This window comes from Plectropomus leopardus, chromosome 23 (assembly GCF_026936395.1).
Source record: "Plectropomus leopardus strain MGB_pleo_1.0 chromosome 23, ASM2693639v1, whole genome shotgun sequence".
Classification (NCBI taxonomy): domain Eukaryota; kingdom Metazoa; phylum Chordata; class Actinopteri; order Perciformes; family Serranidae; genus Plectropomus; species Plectropomus leopardus.
The window spans coordinates 20,988,828-21,010,459 of record NC_142198.1 but is presented as its reverse complement, the minus strand read 5'-3'; the positions used below and the strand labels follow the sequence as shown (position 1 = coordinate 21,010,459).

The following is a 21,632-nucleotide window of genomic DNA, read 5'->3' as shown; positions in this document are numbered from 1 at the left end:
CATTAACTACCTGCAAAGACAAAAGTGTTTTGTTTTTTTAAACATGTTTAATACATAAAAACCTAAAATAATACATAAAAATTTAAAACTGAGAGAAAATAATGATTTTAAACACCTGGTTAAGAGTCAAATGTAAGACTTTTTAAGATGCAACTAAAACTTTTTTACTCCTTTTTTTAATGAACCTGAGAACATTTGTTAGACTTCTTTTGAAAACATGAGAAAAAACATAATGAGCAACAGCAGAAATAAAGTAATTAGTAAAAGGAGACAGAAGAATTATCTGAAAATTGGGTTTCTGCTGATTTTGAGGTAATTTTCTTGTGACTTATTTCCCACGAACATTTCTGGCTAAATTCCTTGTCGTATTTTTCCGATGTTTTTCAGAGAAATGACGCAAATTTGCTCGGGTTTCAAAGGGTTAATCATTAGTACAGACTTTTGTTCCACCGTAGAAACCCTTGACTTAAATCATCATTTAAAATCGTAAAACACATTTCATCAGAGACAAAATAAAACCCAAAACATCTGGTTTCATGTTTCCACTCTACCCACAACCGTCAGCTCCGGTTTGGCTGAAATAAACTCTTAATTCACCCAGTTAGATGCAAAAAAATCTGGCTCTATTTATGCAAATTTGTTATTTTTTCTGAAGTTCGGTGGGTTTGGTGATGCCAGTTTTGGGTTAAACATAAAGGTCTGTCTCTGTAGGGATCCTTCAATAATGTCGTCAGACAATTATAATAACAGTCTGAGCCCGTCAGTCGCAAAAAATAAATACAATTTTAAAAATTTGTGGACGTAAATTAATGTTATAGAAATGCCCCAAGTGGTTACATTGCAGCAGTTTTTGACTGCCGGCTGCAGGATTCTCACTCGATACTGGACTAATTTCAAAAATAATTTTTTCCATCAGTTAGGCACAAAAATATGGAAAAAGGGTAAGAAATATGTAACTTACACTTCTAAAGAAAGTGACAAAGTTTTGAAACTCGGTTACATCTTTGCCAAGGCTGCAAAATCATTTTCCAAAATTGTAAAAATGTCCAAATTTCATGCAATGTGAGGAAATCTGTTGACAACAAAAACCACTTGGTTGTTGCTCAGTTGAAAGCCCAACATTTCACCAAATTTTATTGAAATTTGCCGACCAATTCTGATCCTCATTATTGGCCATAACGACCAAATTTATGGTTTATTTTTGGCCACTCTTCTGTCCTAGTAGCAGTTTTGAGAGGACCTGATACACAGAGCCATAAATCTTTTTTATGTACGGCTGCTTTGTCCAGGCTCCTGATGTGTTTGGCTCTTCTTAAAAAGACAAAAGACAGCAGAGGAAACGTGCAGATTGTTTTATTGGAGTCTGGATGCTCGTGTGTGTTTGAAAGAGAGATCTGTTTCTTCTCACACTCGCCAGACCGCAGGAATCTGAGACGCACCGCCGTCAGACGAGTAATAATAATGAGATAACAGGCAGACTGTAACACATCTTGTAATACTCAAAGTATGTGTGCAACAGAGAGGGAGACTTTGAAACGATCGAACAAATGTGCTCGTTTACACACTTTTAGCATTAAAGAGAGCGACACCTTGAACTTTCATCTCTCTTCTGCTGCCAAACCTGCTCATATTTCTCTCCTGTTCTTCTTTTCCCTTCATCTTTCAAAGCGAATATTTTCTGCAGTTATCAGACGCAACTACTGAAAAAAAGAACGATCGTCATAGTCATCAGTGTTTGAAAAGTGGACATGCTATACAACGTCTTTCTGTGCAGTTTTGGACAACATAATATACGGGGGGTTTTCATTTGATTTTGGATGACGTACTTTAGTATGACTTTTTAGTGTGATTTTTGAAGACATACCACAACATAATTTTTTTTGCCAATAATAAAACCATACTGCAGCTTTTTATTGCAATGCTTGACGACATACTACACTGAGTTATTTGTGTTATTTCTTAACGGTATACTATACTATGACTTTTTTATGTGATTTTGGACCACATACTATATTATGACTTTTTAGTGCAATTTTTGAAGACATACTTTACTTTGTTTGAGTTTTTTTGTGTTATTTCTAAACGACATACAATACTATGAGTTTTTAAGTGATTCTTGACATACTATAGAATTACATTTTTATGCGATTATGGACGATATACTATACTATGACTTTTTAATGTGATTTTGGACAACTTACTTATACTTTAACTTTTGTGATGCTATTTTGGGAGACATACTATAAAATGTCCTTTTTGTGCGATTTTTTGAAGACATACTAGCCATTTTGTCATTTTGGACGACATCTTTCAGTATGACTTTTTTGTGTGATCTTTGAAGACCACAGCATGACTTTTTTATGCAGATTTGGACGACATACCATACTACGACTTTTTTATGCAATTCTTGAAGGCATACTATAATATGACTTTTTTATGGAAATTTGGATGACTTCGTATGCGATTTCGAAGATTTTTTCAACATACTACTCTATGACTTTTTAATGCTCCTTTTGACGACATACCTCACTGACTTTTTTGTATGATTTTGGATGGCATACTATACAGTGACTTTTTTATGCATTTATGAACGCCATCGTATACCACATTATCATGACATAATGCAGAAGTTTCATCAGGACTGTAAAGATCCTCAAGTATTTCCAAACTTGACAACCAGAGTGTGACTCAAACAAAGTTGCCATAGCTCTTACAACAAGGCCAAAACACTGAACACAGATTTGCAGAATCAGCTTTTTCTAAAGCTGCTCACTGATTTGTCACTGACTCCAAGAAATCTGCAACTTTGAGGCGATGAAGCTTCTTCTTTTTTTGGCCATGACGGGTTAATGACCTGGAGCAGAAGGAGGCCTTCTAAAAATTCTGATTAATCGGTGCACGAATTTCTTAGAATTTCAAACTGGAAATATACGACAGAAAAGCGAGGTCAAAAAGTTCAGAAAAGCCACAAAAAGAGAAAGACAGAAAACGGAAAGAGAGAGGGAAGTTTTTTGTGAGGCATCCCTAATCTTTGAGCGCTCCACCGCTCCTCTATAGACCGCCGGGAACACACACACACACACACAGTCACAGCCGGCCGAGGAAACCTGGAGCATGCAGAGAGTTTGTGTTGCTTTGGATTCGAGTCGCTACCCTCCACTGAACCAGCACACACACACACACACACCTCCCACCTGCAGCGCCAACACACACGCTAACACACTCACAAAATTCTAGTTAATCACATCCCTCGCAGCAGACGCCCCTGCTGTCCGAGGGGTCAAAGGTCACTAAGATGAGAGTCAGGCAGCTTGCGTTTGACAAGTGTTTGGAGGAAATTATAATGATTATGCCATCATTATGTTCTAACATGCCAATGCATCTGTCTTTTATTTCTCTGCAGGTTGTGGCTGCAAGAGGGGAAATCTCCGCTTGTTTCCGGTGGAAATTTACTCAGGTACCGAGCTCTTCAACTGTCACACAAAAATCAGCAGAAATGTTAAATATGCTCCCTAAAATGTAGAGCTATTCTTTTCCATTTCATAAAAAATGTTATTTTAAAGTAAAAAATTCAACCAAAACTATGAATTGTTAGTATAAATACCTGATATACATCACATGTATTCCAAAAGGCTTTTACTGTCTCTTCTGAGAACATAACAGGAGAAATAAAAGTCAGGACAAAATATTCAACAGGTTTTTGTCCTTTTATTTCATATTTATCTGTTGGCATTTCTTGCAACGTTATTAGTATTTTACTTTAGTTTCATTCATTAGTGGTTTAATACAACAGCGTGTACAGTGCTTCTGTCTCAGTAAAGATTTCTGCTTACAAAATACAAAACAAGGAAGCAGCAACAGCAGCAGTGCGAGGACACTGGACACAAAACAAGCTGGACTATCACTATAATTTGCAGCTAAAGTTAAACTTGCATGATGTCTAAACTGGACCAATCAGGAAACGCTGTTATTTCTACGACCTAAAATGGATTGTATAACCAAGATGTTATTTTTATTTCAATAGAGAAACCTTTTGTCGACTGAATGTTTCTGTCTTTGCTATTGTTTAACAAAAGTGTATCGTATTTCCCAAAAGTAACAAAAAGATCTCAATTATAAGATTGTTGTGATAAAGAGAAGTCCTAATTCTCCTAATAATCAGTTTCACAAGACAAATTTCAGGTCGTAAAATATGACAGAGTCGTTCATTAGCCATCGTTTCGAGTTTAAAAATGAATTCAGGGTTCTCGCATATTTTTACCAATTAATTTTCAAACTTTTCCAGACCTGCTAGTACTTGATATCTTTATTTGCAATTTGTGGTCAACTGCCTGCATATTCCAAAAAACCAGACCGGCATGTACGCGTTCTTCACAAAATTTTTGATTACAACATATTTTGCGTGATGTTTGACTTGTTTTGAATGCATATTAAAAACTTTTTTTTCAAAATTGCAGGTCTTGAAAATGGTATTTGAGATTTCGTAACGTTTCCTGGAATTTCATCAACATGTTAATCTTAATGTGAGTAAAAGTAAACTGAGATTATTTGTGTTACAGAAAAGTCAAAGTAACAAAACTGCGATATGAAAGTTCTGGAAAAAAACCTTTGAGTTAAGACATTTGTTGGTCCGACCTCCGACGGCTCAGTAACCTTCAGTAAACTGTGTCCAGACTCCGAAACACCGCAGTGTTGCTGCTTTATTGGCAGGAAAACAAACGCAAAATACAGCAAAGGCACATTCAATAACGACGGCCCCGTTCCCTCACTAACACCTAAAAATGAAAAACAGCTCCGGATGGATGAAAAAACCCCACAAACATACAAACATACACATCTGCATAAATGCAAACACTTAATTTCACAGTGCCGGCATGCACGCGTGAACACAAACACAGCGACCGATCGAACAGGAAGACTTAAATTCCCTTCTGACACACACATCTGTAGGTTTTAATCCCTTTTGTAAAGCGCCACAATTAACACACACACACACACACACACACAAATTGCTGTACTTTCCAAAGTTATTATTGCACCCAAGTTCAAGAAAAAAAGCACAACACAAAAAGCAAAGAAACCCATATTAGTTTAAAAAAAAAATCAGCTAAATGCAATTATGTGCTTCAACTAAACAAACCTGTGTGTGTACAAGCAGCCACACACACACTCACACTGCTTGGCATATGTTTATGGAAGACATAAAAGTGTGTGTGCTTGGCATTAGTACAATGGTTTCTATACAAATTAGCCTTTCTCAAACAAAACTATACACGTTATAGCCAGACTGGGGTATTATCCCCGTTTAAGACCCAGTTATTTATACATGAAGAGTAGAAAATGCTCAGGCAGGGTTGCCATGTTTGGACAACATCCCCCCTTTGAAATCCCAAACTCTCACTGAGGGATTGCCAGATCTGAGCCACGATGCCCATTCAAGTTTCTGCAGGTTGTGTATTAAGAGGGGAAAGGGTTTCCATGTTGCGTGAATAACCCCGTTTATTGGGAACATTCTGTTAAGTTGCAACTAATAACTACTTATCTTTGCAGACGACTCAGTGCTTTTCTGACTGCAATATTAAAACGCCCTCTCTGATGTACATTCAATACGTTCTGTCATTGTGCCACACTGAGGGAGAGCAATGTGGAAGACATTAAAGGTTGTTTGCGACAGGAGAAATAATGTAAATGGGAGGAGATGCCTGAAATTTTAGGAAATGGGAGCTACAAAGAATTAAATTCTCTGAAAATGCACGTTGTATTAAAAACCGTAGATTCTCGCACACACACTCCCATTGTAATCTACTGTTAGTCAGACTTACGAACATTTCTACAGCATCCAGGAACTGACGAAACCAGTGGAGCAAAACATTTAACACGTTTTTCTCACTGTGTGTGCTCCTTGATTATAAATTATTTTGTAGTTTTAAAGTTGTTTTTTACTTAAAGGGTCTAAATCTTTTCTCATAGGTGACCAATACAAACTGGCGGAGATTGTTGGAGGTTGAGTGGAGTCCAGCAAAGTTAAGGTGCATAGATCAGCCGATGTTGCAGGGTGGAGCAGGTGGATGGTTGAACTCCGGTGGCTTCTAGGTGTGGTGCTGTGCGATGAGGTTGCGTAGCTGTTTGATGACGGTGTCAATGAGTTTCTGTCTGTCCCTGTCCGTCTTCCGAAACTGGGCAAAGACGTTGTTCTTTCTGCTCGTCTCCCTCATCCTGAAAACAGAGAATAATTTAAAAAAAGGGATAAATATAGAAACAGGAGATGTAAGTCTACGTAGGGCTAGATAAATACAAATAATCATCTGTTTTAGTATTTTTTCGTTTACGTTCATTGTGTTTGAATGCTGTAAGTACACAGATATGCACTTTGACCGTTAAGCAAAACACACACAGGTGCATAATTGGACGAGCATGCTCACACACCCCTGCTACAGTCACCTGTTACACTACTGTTTGGTATGTGTGTGCTCAGTGTCACATGAGACAGTGTGTCTCACTGTTTGTTTGTGTGTTTTGTCCCAGAACACTGGACTGTTATGGACCTCCAGGAAGCTCAAGGACCCAGCAGACCAGACAAGCCCCAGCAGGGTGCTTCCTCCTGGCCAGAGAGGGACCACCGGGCCTGGGCCCTCTGGTGCACTGAAGAGAAAACTGAGCCTGAAGAAAGAAGGTCGACTGTGCTGAACAATGAACTGGATCATAAGACTTAATGTCAGTGAGTCCGGATGGAGAAAGTGGACGAAACCTCCTGGTCTAAAAAGTGGGGTGCCATTTTTTTGTACATATGTTACTTTATTAATACTATAAAATTTTATGCGATTTATTGACCTACATACATTACTCAGATGATAAACTATACTTCTAATGATAAACTATACTTCAACAAGCTATACTTTGACTTTTTGGACCATTTTTCCCCACATACTATTCTGTATACATCGTTAATGTGCTGTACTATGACTTTTTTTGACAATTGAAAGCACGACTTTTTTAACTGTTTGTCCACATGCTATAGTATGGCATTTTTTTTCTGAGAAAAATGTAATGTGCCATGTTGATAAAATTACCCAAAAAGAAAGGCTATAGTAGTGTAGAACAGCATTAAATAGCGTGCCAAGACACGCCATTGTACAGAAAGTTGAAAATCGGCCCAAAACTCATAAAAATTGCATGTCGAAAAAATGACAAAGGTACAAAGGCTATAGTAAGGCAAAAATGTAAAAAAAAATGACATATCCCAAAAACAGCTAAAAATAGTTGAAAACCGCGTTACATAGAGTGCCAAGACATGCCGTAGCAGAGAAAGTTGCAAAAAAACGAACAAAAACTTGAAGAAAAAAGACTCGAAAAAATGAATCAAAAAGCAAGACTATAATAAGGCAAAACTGTTAAAATTTGACATGTCCCAACAACTGTTGAAAACAACTGGAAAAAACTTAGAATAGCGTGCCAATACACGCCATAGCAAACAAAGTTACAAAACGAGCCCAAAACAGCATAATTTGGCATGTTGCAAATCTGACCCAAAAAGCAAGGCTATAGTAAGGCAAAAATGTCAAAAAATGACATGTCCCCAAAACTGCTAAAAACAGTTGAAAACCGCATTAAATAGCGTGCCAAGACACGCCATAGCAAAGAAAGTTGCAAAAAGAGCCAAAAACAGCATAATTTGACGTTTTAAAAAAATGACCCAAAAAAAGCAAGGCTATAGTAAGGCAAAAATGCTAAAAAATGACATGTCTCAAAAACAGCTGAAAATAGTTGAAAACCGCATTAAATAGCATACCAAGATACGCCACAGCAAAGAAAGTTACAAAAAGAGCCCAAAACAGCATAATTTGGCATGTTGCAAATCTGACCCAAAAAGCAAGGCTATAGTAAGGCAAAAATGTCAAAAAATGAATTGTCCCCAAAACTGCTAAAAACAGTTGAAAACCGCATTAAATAGCGTGCCAAGACACGCCATAGCAAAGAAAGTTGCAGAAAGAGCCAAAAACAGCATAATTTGGCATGTTGCAAAACTGACCCAAAAAAGCAAGGCTATAGTAAGGCAAAAACGTCAAAAAATGACATATCTCAAAAACCGCTAAAAATAGATGAAACTGCATTAAATAGCGTGCCAAGACACACCATAGCAAAGAAAGTTGCAGAAAGAGCCCAAAACAGCATAATTTGGCATGTCAAAAAAATGACCAAAAAAAGCAAGGCTATAGTAAGGCAAAAACGTCAAAAAATGACATGTCCCCAAAACTGCTAAAAACAGTTGAAAACCGCATTAAATAGCGTGCCAAGACACGCCATAGCAAAGAAAGTTGCAGAAAGAGCCAAAAACAGCATAATTTGACATTTAAAAAAAAATGACCCAAAAAAAGCAAGGCTATAGTAAGGCAAAAACGTCCAAAAATGACATATCTCAAAAACCGCTAAAAATAGATGAAAACTGCATTAAATAGCGTGCCAAGACACGCCACAGCAAAGAAAGTTGCAAAAAGAGCTCAAAACAGCATAATTTGGCATGTCGAGAAAATGACCAAAAAAAGCAAGGCTATAGTAAGGCAAAAACGTCAAAAAATGACATGTCTCAAAAACAGCCAAAAATAGTTGAAAACCGCATTAAATAGCGTGCCAAGACACGCCATAGCAAAGAAAGTTACAAAAAGAGCCCAAAACAGCATAATTCGGCATGTCGAAAAACTGACCCAAAAAGCAAGGCTATAGTAAGGTAAAAACGTCAAAAAATGACATATCTCAAAAACCGCTAAAAATAGATGAAAACTGCATTAAATAGCGTGCCAAGACACGCCATAGCAAAGAAAGTTGCAGAAAGAGCCCAAAACAGCATAATTTGGCATGTCGAGAAAATGACCAAAAAAAGCAAGGCTATAGTAAGGCAAAAACATCAAAAAATGACATGTCTCAAAAACAACCAAAAATAGTTGAAAAGCACATTAAATAGCGTGCCAAGACACGCCACAGCAAAGAAAGTTGCAAAAAGAGCTCAAAACAGCATAATTTGGTATGTCGAGAAAATGACCAAAAAAAGCAAGGCTATAGTAAGGCAAAAACATCAAAAAATGACATGTCTCAAAAACAGCTAAAAATAGTTGAAAACTGCATTAAATAGCGTGCTAACACACGCCATAGCAAAGAAAGTTACAAAAAGAGCCAAAAACAGCATAATTCGGCATGTCGAAAAACTGACCCAAAAAGCAAGGCTATAGTAAGGCAAAAACGTCAAAAAATGAATTGTCCCCAAAACTGCTAAAAACAGTTGAAAACCGCATTAAATAGCGTGCCAAGACACGCCATAGCAAAGAAAGTTGCAGAAAGAGCCAAAAACAGCATAATTTGGCATGTTGCAAAACTGACCCAAAAAAGCAAGGCTATAGTAAGGCAAAACGTCAAAAATGACATATCTCAAAAACAGCTAAAATGATTTGAAACTGCATTAAATAGCGTGCCAAGACACACCATAGCAAAGAAAGTTGCAGAAAGAGCCCAAAACAGCATAATTTGGCATGTCAAAAAAATGACCAAAAAAAGCAAGGCTATAGTAAGGCAAAAACGTCAAAAAATGACATGTCCCCAAAACTGCTAAAAACTGTTGAAAACCGCATTAAATAGCGTGCCAAGACACGCCATAGCAAAGAAAGTTGCAGAAAGAGCCAAAAACAGCATAATTTGACATTTCAAAAAAAATGACCCAAAAAAAGCAAGGCTATAGTAAGGCAAAAACGTCAAAAATGACATGTCCCCAAAACTGCTAAAACTGTTGAAAATCAGATTAAATAAGCGTACAAGACACGCCATAGCAAAGAAAGTTTCAAAAAAAGCCCAAAACAGCATAATTTAGCATGTCGAGAAAATGACCCAAAAAAAGCAAGGCTATAGTAAGGCAAAAATGCCAAAATATGACATGTCTCAAAAACTGCTAAAAATAGATGAAAACTGCATTAAATAGCGTGCCAAGACACGCCATAGCAAAGAAAGTTTCAAAAAGAGCCCAAAACAGCATAATTTAGCATGTCGAGAAAATGACCCAAAAAAGCAAGGCTATAGTAAGGCAAAAACGTCAAAAAATGACATGTCTCAAAAACTGCTAAAAATACATGAAAACCGCATTAAATAGCATACCAAGATACGCCATAGCAAACAAAGTTACAAAAAGAGCCCAAAACAGCATAATTTGGCATGTCGAGAAAATGACCAAAAAAAGCAAGGCTATAGTAAGGCAAAAACGTCAAAAAATGACATGTCTCAAAAACAGCTAAAAATAGTTGAAAACTGCATTAAATAGCGTGCTAACACACGCCATAGCAAAGAAAGTTACAAAAAGAGCCAAAAACAGCATAATTCGGCATGTCGAAAAACTGACCCAAAAAGCAAGGCTATAGTAAGGCAAAACGTCAAAAATGACATATCTCAAAACCGCTAAAAATAGATGAAAACTGCATTAAATAGCGTGCCAAGACACGCCATAGCAAAGAAAGTTACAAAAAGAGCCGAAAACAGCATAATTTGGCATGTTGCAAAAATGACCCAAAAAAAGCAAGGCTATAGTAAGGCAAAAACGTCACAAAATGACATGTCCCCAAAACTGCTAAAAACTGTTGAAAACCGCATTAAATAGCGTGCCAAGACACGCCATAGCAAAGAAAGTTTCAAAAAGAGCCCAAAACAGCATAATTTAGCATGTCGAGAAAATGACCCAAAAAAGCAAGGCTATAGTAAGGCAAAAACGTCAAAAAATGACATGTCTCAAAAACTGCTAAAAATAGATGAAAACTGCATTAAATAGCGTGCCAAGACACGCCATAGCAAAGACAGTTGCAGAAAGAGCCAAAAACAGCATAATTTGGCATGTTGCAAAACTGACCCAAAAAAGCAAGGCTATAGTAAGGCAAAAACGTCAAAAAATGACATATCTCAAAAACCGCTAAAAATAGATGAAACTGCATTAAATAGCGTGCCAAGACACACCATAGCAAAGAAAGTTGCAGAAAGAGCCCAAAACAGCATAATTTGGCATGTCAAAAAAATGACCAAAAAAAGCAAGGCTATAGTAAGGCAAAAACATCAAAAAATGACATGTCTCAAAAACAACCAAAAATAGTTGAAAAGCACATTAAATAGCGTGCCAAGACACGCCATAGCAAACAAAGTTACAAAAAGAGCCCAAAACAGCATAATTTGGCATGTCGAGAAAATGACCAAAAAAAGCAAGGCTATAGTAAGGCAAAAACGTCAAAAAATGACATGTCCCCAAAACTGCTAAAAACAGTTGAAAACCGCATTAAATAGCGTGCCAAGACACGCCATAGCAAAGAAAGTTGCAGAAAGAGCCAAAAACAGCATAATTTGACATTTAAAAAAAAATGACCAAAAAAAAGCAAGGCTATAGTAAGGCAAAAACGTCAAAAAATGACATATCTCAAAAACCGCTAAAAATAGATGAAAACTGCATTAAATAGCGTGCCAAGACACGCCACAGCAAAGAAAGTTGCAAAAAGAGCTCAAAACAGCATAATTTGGCATGTCGAGAAAATGACCAAAAAAAGCAAGGCTATAGTAAGGCAAAACGCCAAAAATGACATGTCTCAAAAACAGCTAAAAATAGTTGAAAACCGCATTAAATAGCGTGCCAAGACACGCCATAGCAAAGAAAGTTACAAAAAGAGCCCAAAACAGCATAATTCGGCATGTCGAAAAACTGACCCAAAAAGCAAGGCTATAGTAAGGTAAAAACGTCAAAAAATGACATATCTCAAAAACCGCTAAAAATAGATGAAAACTGCATTAAATAGCGTGCCAAGACACGCCATAGCAAAGAAAGTTGCAGAAAGAGCCCAAAACAGCATAATTTGGCATGTCGAGAAAATGACCAAAAAAAGCAAGGCTATAGTAAGGCAAAAACATCAAAAAATGACATGTCTCAAAAACAACCAAAAATAGTTGAAAAGCACATTAAATAGCGTGCCAAGACACGCCATAGCAAAGAAAGTTACCAAAAGAGCCAAAAACAGCATAATTTGGCATGTCGAGAAAATGACCAAAAAAAGCAAGGCTATAGTAAGGCAAAAACGTCAAAAAATGACATGTCCCCAAAACTGCTAAAAACAGTTGAAAACCGCATTAAATAGCGTGCCAAGACACGCCATAGCAAAGAAAGTTTCAAAAAGAGCCCAAAACAGCATAATTTAGCATGTCGAGAAAATGACCCAAAAAAGCAAGGCTATAGTAAGGCAAAAACGTCAAAAAATGACATGTCTCAAAAACTGCTAAAAATAGTTGAAAACTGCATTAAATAGCGTGCCAAGACACGCCACAGCAAAGAAAGTTGCAAAAAGAGCTCAAAACAGCATAATTTGGCATGTCGAGAAAATGACCAAAAAAAGCAAGGCTATAGTAAGGCAAAAACGTCAAAAAATGACATGTCTCAAAAACAGCTAAAAATAGTTGAAAACTGCATTAAATAGCGTGCTAACACACGCCATAGCAAAGAAAGTTACAAAAAGAGCCAAAAACAGCATAATTCGGCATGTCGAAAAACTGACCCAAAAAGCAAGGCTATAGTAAGGCAAAAACGTCAAAAAATGACATATCTCAAAAACCGCTAAAAATAGATGAAAACTGCATTAAATAGCGTGCCAAGACACGCCATAGCAAAGAAAGTTACAAAAAGAGCCAAAAACAGCATAATTTGGCATGTTGCAAAACTGACCCAAAAAAGCAAGGCTATAGTAAGGCAAAAATGTCAAAAAATGACATGTCCCCAAAACTGCTAAAAACAGTTGAAAACCGCATTAAATAGCGTGCCAAGACACGCCATAGCAAAGAAAGTTGCAGAAAGAGCCCAAAACAGCATAATTTGGCATGTCAAAAAAATGACCAAAAAAAGCAAGGCTATAGTAAGGCAAAAATGCTAAAAAATGACATGTCTCAAAAACAGCTGAAAATAGTTGAAAACCGCATTAAATAGCGTCCCAAGATACGCCATAGCAATCAAAGTTACAAAAAGAGCCCAAAACAGCATAATTTGGCATGTCGAGAAAATGACCAAAAAAAGCAAGGCTATAGTAAGGCAAAAACGTCAAAAAATGACATGTCCCCAAAACTGCTAAAAACTGTTGAAAACCGCATTAAATAGCGTGCCAAGACACGCCATAGCAAAGAAAGTTTCAAAAAAAGCCCAAAACAGCATAATTTAGCATGTCGAGAAAATGACCCAAAAAAAGCAAGGCTATAGTAAGGCAAAAATGCCAAAATATGACATGTCTCAAAAACTGCTAAAAATAGATGAAAACTGCATTAAATAGCGTGCCAAGACACGCCATAGCAAAGAAAGTTTCAAAAAGAGCCCAAAACAGCATAATTTAGCATGTCGAGAAAATGACCCAAAAAAGCAAGGCTATAGTAAGGCAAAAACGTCAAAAAATGACATGTCTCAAAAACTGCTAAAAATAGTTGAAAACTGCATTAAATAGCGTGCCAAGACACGCCACAGCAAAGAAAGTTGCAAAAAGAGCTCAAAACAGCATAATTTGGCATGTCGAGAAAATGACCAAAAAAAGCAAGGCTATAGTAAGGCAAAAACGTCAAAAAATGACATGTCTCAAAAACAGCTAAAAATAGTTGAAAACTGCATTAAATAGCGTGCTAACACACGCCATAGCAAAGAAAGTTACAAAAAGAGCCAAAAACAGCATAATTCGGCATGTCGAAAAACTGACCCAAAAAGCAAGGCTATAGTAAGGCAAAAACGTCAAAAAATGACATATCTCAAAAACCGCTAAAAATAGATGAAAACTGCATTAAATAGCGTGCCAAGACACGCCATAGCAAAGAAAGTTACAAAAAGAGCCCAAAACAGCATAATTTGGCATGTTGCAAATCTGACCCAAAAAGCAAGGCTATAGTAAGGCAAAACGTCAAAAATGACATGTCTCAAAACAGCAAAAACAGTTGAAAACTGCATTAAATAGCGTACAACACCCGCCATAGCAAAGAAAGTTACAAAAAGAGCCAAAAACAGCATAATTTGGCATGTTGCAAAACTGACCCAAAAAAGCAAGGCTATAGTAAGGCAAAAATGTCAAAAAATGACATGTCCCCAAAACTGCTAAAAACAGTTGAAAACCGCATTAAATAGCGTGCCAAGACACGCCATAGCAAAGAAAGTTGCAGAAAGAGCCCAAAACAGCATAATTTGGCATGTCAAAAAAATGACCAAAAAAAGCAAGGCTATAGTAAGGCAAAAATGCTAAAAAATGACATGTCTCAAAAACAGCTGAAAATAGTTGAAAACCGCATTAAATAGCGTCCCAAGATACGCCATAGCAAAGAAAGTTACAAAAAAGAGCCCAAAACAGCATAATTTGGCATGTCGAGAAAATGACCAAAAAAAGCAAGGCTATAGTAAGGCAAAAACGTCAAAAAATGACATGTCCCCAAAACTGCTAAAAACTGTTGAAAACCGCATTAAATAGCGTGCCAAGACACGCCATAGCAAAGAAAGTTACAAAAAGAGCCCAAAACAGCATAATTTAGCATGTCGAGAAAATGACCCAAAAAAGCAAGGCTATAGTAAGGCAAAACGCCAAAAATGACATGTCTCAAAACTGCTAAAATACATGAAAACTGCATTTAATAAGCGTGCGAAGACACGCCATAGCAAAGAAAGTTGCAGAAAGAGCCAAAACAGCATAATTTGACATTTCAAAAAAAATGACCCAAAAAAGCAAGGCTATAGTAAGGCAAAAACGTCAAAAAATGACATGTCTCAAAAACTGCTAAAAATAGATGAAAACTGCATTAAATAGCGTGCCAAGACACGCCATAGCAAAGAAAGTTGCAGAAAGAACCAAAAACAGCATAATTTGACATTTCAAAAAAAATGACCCAAAAAAAGCAAGGCTATAGTAAGGCAAAAATGCCAAAATATGACATGTCTCAAAAACAACCAAAAATAGTTGAAAACTGCATTAAATAGCGTGCCAAGACACGCCACAGCAAAGAAAGTTGCAAAAAGAGCTCAAAACAGCATAATTTGGCATGTCGAGAAAATGACAAAAAAAAGCAAGGCTATAGTAAGGCAAAAACGTCAAAAAATGACATGTCTCAAAAACAGCTAAAAATAGTTGAAAACTGCATTAAATAGCGTGCTAACACACGCCATAGCAAAGAAAGTTACAAAAAGAGCCAAAAACAGCATAATTCGGCATGTCGAAAAACTGACCCAAAAAGCAAGGCTATAGTAAGGCAAAAACGTCAAAAAATGACATATCTCAAAAACCGCTAAAATAGATGAAAACTGCATTAAATAGCGTACAAGACACGCCATAGCAAAGAAAGTTGCAGAAAGAGCCCTAAACAGCATAATTTGGCATGTCGAAAAAATGACCCAAAAGCAAGGCTATAGTAAGGCAAAACGCCAAAAATGACATGTCTCAAAAACAGCTAAAAATAGTTGAAAATCAGATTAAATAGCGTGCTAACACACGCCATAGCAAAGAAAGTTACAAAAGAGCCAAAAACAGCATAATTCGGCATGTCGAAAAACTGACCCAAAAAGCAAGGCTATAGTAAGGCAAAAACGTCAAAAAATGACATGTCCCAAAAACAGCAAAAAATAGATGAAAATCAGATTAAATAGCGTACAAGACACGCCATAGCAAAGAAAGTTGCAAAAAGAGCCCAAAACAGCATAATTTGGCATGTCGAAAAAATGACCCAAAAAAGCAAGGCTATAGTAAGGCAAAAACGTCAAAAAATGACATGTGTCAAAAACTGCTAAAAATACATGAAAACTGCATTAAATAGCGTGCCAAGACACACCATAGCAAACAAAGTTACAAAAAGAGCCAAAAACAGCATAATTTGGCATGTCGAAAAAAATGACCAAAAAAAGCAAGGCTATAGTAAGGCAAAAACGTCAAAAAATGACATGTCCCCAAAACTGCTAAAACAGTTGAAAATCAGATTAAATAGCGTGCCAAGACACGCCATAGCAAAGAAAGTTGCAGAAAGAGCCCAAAACAGCATAATTTGGCATGTCAAAAAAATGACCAAAAAAAGCAAGGCTATAGTAAGGCAAAAATGCTAAAAAATGACATGTCTCAAAAACAGCTGAAAATAGTTGAAAACCGCATTAAATAGCGTCCCAAGATACGCCATAGCAAAGAAAGTTACAAAAAAGAGCCCAAAACAGCATAATTTGGCATGTCGAGAAAATGACCAAAAAAAGCAAGGCTATAGTAAGGCAAAACGATCAAAAAATGACATGGCCCCAAAACTGCTAAAAACTGTTGAAAACCGCATTAAATAGCGTGCCAAGACACGCCATAGCAAAGAAAGTTTCAAAAAAAGCCCAAAACAGCATAATTTAGCATGTCGAGAAAATGACCCAAAAAAAGCAAGGCTATAGTAAGGCAAAAATGCCAAAATATGACATGTCTCAAAAACTGCTAAAAATAGATGAAAACTGCATTAAATAGCGTGCCAAGACACGCCATAGCAAAGAAAGTTTCAAAAAGAGCCCAAAACAGCATAATTTAGCATGTCGAGAAAATGACCCAAAAAAGCAAGGCTAAAGTAAGGCAAAACGCCAAAAATGACATGTCTCAAAAACTGCTAAAAATAGTTGAAAACTGCATTAAATAAGCGTACAAGACACGCCACAGCAAAGAAAGTTGCAAAAAGAGCTCAAAACAGCATAATTTGGCATGTCGAGAAAATGACCAAAAAAAGCAAGGCTATAGTAAGGCAAAAACGTCAAAAAATGACATGTCTCAAAAACAGCTAAAAATAGTTGAAAACTGCATTAAATAGCGTGCTAACACACGCCATAGCAAAGAAAGTTACAAAAGAGCCAAAAACAGCATAATTCGCATGTCGAAAAACTGACCCAAAAAGCAAGGCTATAGTAAGGCAAAACGTCAAAAAATGACATATCTCAAAAACCGCTAAAATAGATGAAAATCAGATTAAATAGCGTGCCAAGACACGCCATAGCAAAGAAAGTTACAAAAAGAGCCCAAAACAGCATAATTTGGCATGTTGCAAATCTGACCCAAAAAGCAAGGCTATAGTAAGGCAAAAACGTCAAAAAATGACATGTCTCAAAAACAGCAAAAAACAGTTGAAAACTGCATTAAATAGCGTGCCAACACCCGCCATAGCAAAGAAAGTTACAAAAAGAGCCAAAAACAGCATAATTTGGCATGTTGCAAAACTGACCCAAAAAAGCAAGGCTATAGTAAGGCAAAAATGTCAAAAAATGACATGTCCCCAAAACTGCTAAAAACAGTTGAAAACCGCATTAAATAGCGTGCCAAGACACGCCATAGCAAAGAAAGTTGCAGAAAGAGCCCAAAACAGCATAATTTGGCATGTCAAAAAAATGACCAAAAAAAGCAAGGCTATAGTAAGGCAAAAATGCTAAAAAATGACATGTCTCAAAAACAGCTGAAAATAGTTGAAAACCGCATTAAATAGCGTGCCAAGATACGCCATAGCAAAGAAAGTTGCAAAAAGAGCCCAAAACAGCATAATTTAGCATGTCGAGAAAATGACCAAAAAAAGCAAGGCTATAGTAAGGCAAAACGCCAAAAATGACATGTCCCCAAAACTGCTAAAAACTGTTGAAAACCGCATTAAATAGCGTGCCAAGACACGCCATAGCAAAGAAAGTTACAAAAAGAGCCCAAAACAGCATAATTTAGCATGTCGAGAAAATGACCCAAAAAAGCAAGGCTATAGTAAGGCAAAAACGTCAAAAAATGACATGTCTCAAAAACTGCTAAAAATACATGAAAACTGCATTTAATAGCGTGCGAAGACACGCCATAGCAAAGAAAGTTGCAGAAAGAGCCAAAAACAGCATAATTTGACATTTCAAAAAAAATGACCCAAAAAAGCAAGGCTATAGTAAGGAAAAAAAGGTCAAAAAATGACATGTCTCAAAAACTGCTAAAAATAGATGAAAACTGCATTAAATAGCGTGCCAAGACACGCCATAGCAAAGAAAGTTGCAGAAAGAACCAAAAACAGCATAATTTGACATTTCAAAAAAAATGACCCAAAAAAAGCAAGGCTATAGTAAGGCAAAAATGCCAAAATATGACATGTCTCAAAAACAACCAAAAATAGTTGAAAACTGCATTAAATAGCGTGCCAAGACACGCCACAGCAAAGAAAGTTGCAAAAAGAGCTCAAAACAGCATAATTTGGCATGTCGAGAAAATGACAAAAAAAGCAAAGGCTATAGTAAGGCAAAACGATCAAAAAATGACATGTCTCAAAAACAGCTAAAATAGTTGAAAATCAGATTAAATAGCGTGCTAACACACGCCATAGCAAAGAAAGTTACAAAAAGAGCCAAAAACAGCATAATTCGGCATGTCGAAAAACTGACCCAAAAAGCAAGGCTATAGTAAGGCAAAACGCCAAAAATGACATATCTCAAAAACCGCTAAAAATAGATGAAAACTGCATTAAATAGCGTGCCAAGACACGCCATAGCAAAGAAAGTTGCAGAAAGAGCCCTAAACAGCATAATTTGGCATGTCGAAAAAAATGACCCAAAAGCAAGGCTATAGTAAGGCAAAAACGTCAAAAAATGACATGTCTCAAAAACAGCTAAAAATAGTTGAAAACTGCATTAAATAGCGTGCTAACACACGCCATAGCAAAGAAAGTTACAAAAAGAGCCAAAAACAGCATAATTCGGCATGTCGAAAAACTGACCCAAAAAGCAAGGCTATAGTAAGGCAAAAACGTCAAAAAATGACATATCTCAAAAACCGCTAAAATAGATGAAAACTGCATTAAATAGCGTGCCAAGACACGCCATAGCAAAGAAAGTTGCAAAAGAGCCCAAAACAGCATAATTTGGCATGTCGAAAAATGACCAAAAAGCAAAGGCTATAGTAAGGCAAAACGCCAAAAATGACATGTGTCAAAAACTGCTAAAAATACATGAAAATCAGATTAAATAGCGTGCCAAGACACGCCATAGCAAAGAAAGTTACAAAAGAGCCCAAAACAGCATAATTTGGCATGTCGAAAAACTGACCCAAAAGCAAGGCTATAGTAAGGTAAAAACGCCAAAAATGACATATCTCAAAACCGCTAAAAATAGATGAAAACTGCATTAAATAGCGTGCCAAGACACGCCATAGCAAAGAAAGTTGCAGAAAGAGCCCAAAACAGCATAATTTGGCATGTCGAGAAAATGACCAAAAAAAGCAAGGCTATAGTAAGGCAAAAACATCAAAAAATGACATGTCTCAAAAACAACCAAAAATAGTTGAAAAGCACATTAAATAGCGTGCCAAGACACGCCATAGCAAAGAAAGTTACAAAAAAGAGCCCAAAACAGCATAATTTGGCATGTCGAGAAAATGACCAAAAAAAGCAAGGCTATAGTAAGGCAAAACGATCAAAAAATGACATGTCCCCAAAACTGCTAAAAACTGTTGAAAACCGCATTAAATAGCGTGCCAAGACACGCCATAGCAAAGAAAGTTTCAAAAAGAGCCCAAAACAGCATAATTTAGCATGTCGAGAAAATGACCCAAAAAGCAAGGCTATAGTAAGGCAAAACGATCAAAAAATGACATGTCTCAAAAACTGCTAAAATAGTTGAAAATCAGATTAAATAGCGTGCAAGACACGCCACAGCAAAGAAAGTTGCAAAAGAGCTCAAAACAGCATAATTTGGCATGTCGAGAAAATGACCAAAAAAGCAAGGCTATAGTAAGGCAAAAAGCGTCAAAAATGACATGTCTCAAAACAGCTAAAATAGTTGAAAATCAGATTAAATAGCGTATAACACACGCCATAGCAAAGAAAGTTACAAAAGAGCCAAAACAGCATAATTGGCATGTCGAAAAACTGACCCAAAAAGCAAGGCTATAGTAAGGCAAAAACGATCAAAAAATGACATATCTCAAAAACCGCTAAAATAGATGAAAATCAGCATTAAATAGCGTACAAGACACGCCATAGCAAAGAAAGTTACAAAAGAGCCCAAAACAGCATAATTTGGCATGTTGCAAATCTGACCCAAAAAGCAAGGCTATAGTAAGGCAAAACGCTCAAAAATGACATGTCTCAAAAACAGCAAAAAACAGTTGAAAACTGCATTAAATAGCGTGCCAACACCCGCCATAGCAAAGAAAGTTACAAAAAGAGCCAAAAACAGCATAATTTGGCATGTTGCAAAACTGACCCAAAAAGCAAGGCTATAGTAAGGCAAAATGTCAAAAATGACATGTCCCCAAAACTGCTAAAAACAGTTGAAAACCGCATTAAATAGCGTGCCAAGACACGCCATAGCAAAGAAAGTTGCAAAAAGAGCCCAAAACAGCATAATTTGGCATGTCGAAAAAATGACCCAAAAAAAGCAAGGCTATAGTAAGGCAAAAATGCCAAAAAATGACATGTCTCAAAAAAAGCTGAAAATAGTTCAAAACCACATTAAATAGCATACCAAGACACGCCATAGCAAACAAAGTTACAAAAAGAGCCCAAAACAGCATAATTTAGCATGTCGAAAAAAATGACCAAAAAAAGCAAGGCTATAGTAAGGCAAAAACGTCAAAAAATGACATGTCCCCAAAACTGCTAAAAACTGATGAAAATCAGATTAAATAAGCGTACAAGACACGCCATAGCAAAGAAAGTTACAAAAAGAGCCCAAAACAGCATAATTTAGCATGTCGAGAAAATGACCCAAAAAAGCAAGGCTATAGTAAGGCAAAAACGTCAAAAAATGACATGTCTCAAAAACTGCTAAAAATACATGAAAACTGCATTTAATAGCGTGCGAAGACACGCCATAGCAAAGAAAGTTGCAGAAAGAGCCAAAAACAGCATAATTTGACATTTCAAAAAAAATGACCCAAAAAGCAAGGCCATAGTAAGGAAAAAAGGTCAAAAATGACATGTCTCAAAAACTGCTAAAAATAGATGAAAATCAGATTAAATAGCGTACAAGACACGCCATAGCATAGAAAGTTGCAGAAAGAGCCAAAAACAGCATAATTTGACATTTTAAAAAAATGACCCAAAAAAAGCAAGGCTATAGTAAGGCAAAAATGCCAAAATATGACATGTCTCAAAAACAACCAAAAATAGTTGAAAACTGCATTAAATAGCGTGCCAAGACACGCCACAGCAAAGAAAGTTGCAAAAAGAGCTCAAAACAGCATAATTTGGCATGTCGAGAAAATGACAAAAAAAAGCAAGGCTATAGTAAGGCAAAAACGTCAAAAAATGACATGTCTCAAAAACAGCTAAAAATAGTTGAAAACTGCATTAAATAGCGTGCTAACACACGCCATAGCAAAGAAAGTTACAAAAAGAGCCAAAAACAGCATAATTCGGCATGTCGAAAAACTGACCCAAAAAGCAAGGCTATAGTAAGGCAAAAACGTCAAAAAATGACATATCTCAAAAACCGCTAAAAATAGATGAAAACTGCATTAAATAGCGTGCCAAGACACGCCATAGCAAAGAAAGTTGCAGAAAGAGCCCTAAACAGCATAATTTGGCATGTCGAAAAAAATGACCCAAAAGCAAGGCTATAGTAAAGGCAAAAACGTCAAAAATGACATGTCTCAAAAACA

At 36.6% G+C, this 21,632-nt stretch overlaps 2 protein-coding genes across 3 annotated transcripts in view; one reads left to right on the top strand and one right to left on the bottom strand.

Moving 5' to 3' along the window:
- The window catches only part of LOC121961985 (uncharacterized), a 233,782-nt gene extending 226,270 nt beyond the window's left edge, over positions 1-7,512 (top strand). The window contains exons 4-5 of the mRNA XM_088073996.1: positions 3,404-3,457; positions 6,526-7,512. Coding sequence (XP_087930122.1) covers positions 3,404-3,457; positions 6,526-6,646 — 175 coding nt within the window. The 3' untranslated portion in view covers positions 6,647-7,512. The remainder of the gene's footprint in view (positions 1-3,403; positions 3,458-6,525) is intronic.
- The window catches only part of exoc6b (exocyst complex component 6B), a 141,920-nt gene continuing 123,976 nt past the window's right edge, over positions 3,689-21,632 (bottom strand). For both annotated transcript variants that reach the window (XM_088073991.1, XM_088073992.1), the window contains one exon: positions 3,689-6,216. In XM_088073991.1, coding sequence (XP_087930117.1) covers positions 6,090-6,216 — 127 coding nt within the window. In that variant the 3' untranslated portion in view covers positions 3,689-6,089. The remainder of the gene's footprint in view (positions 6,217-21,632) is intronic.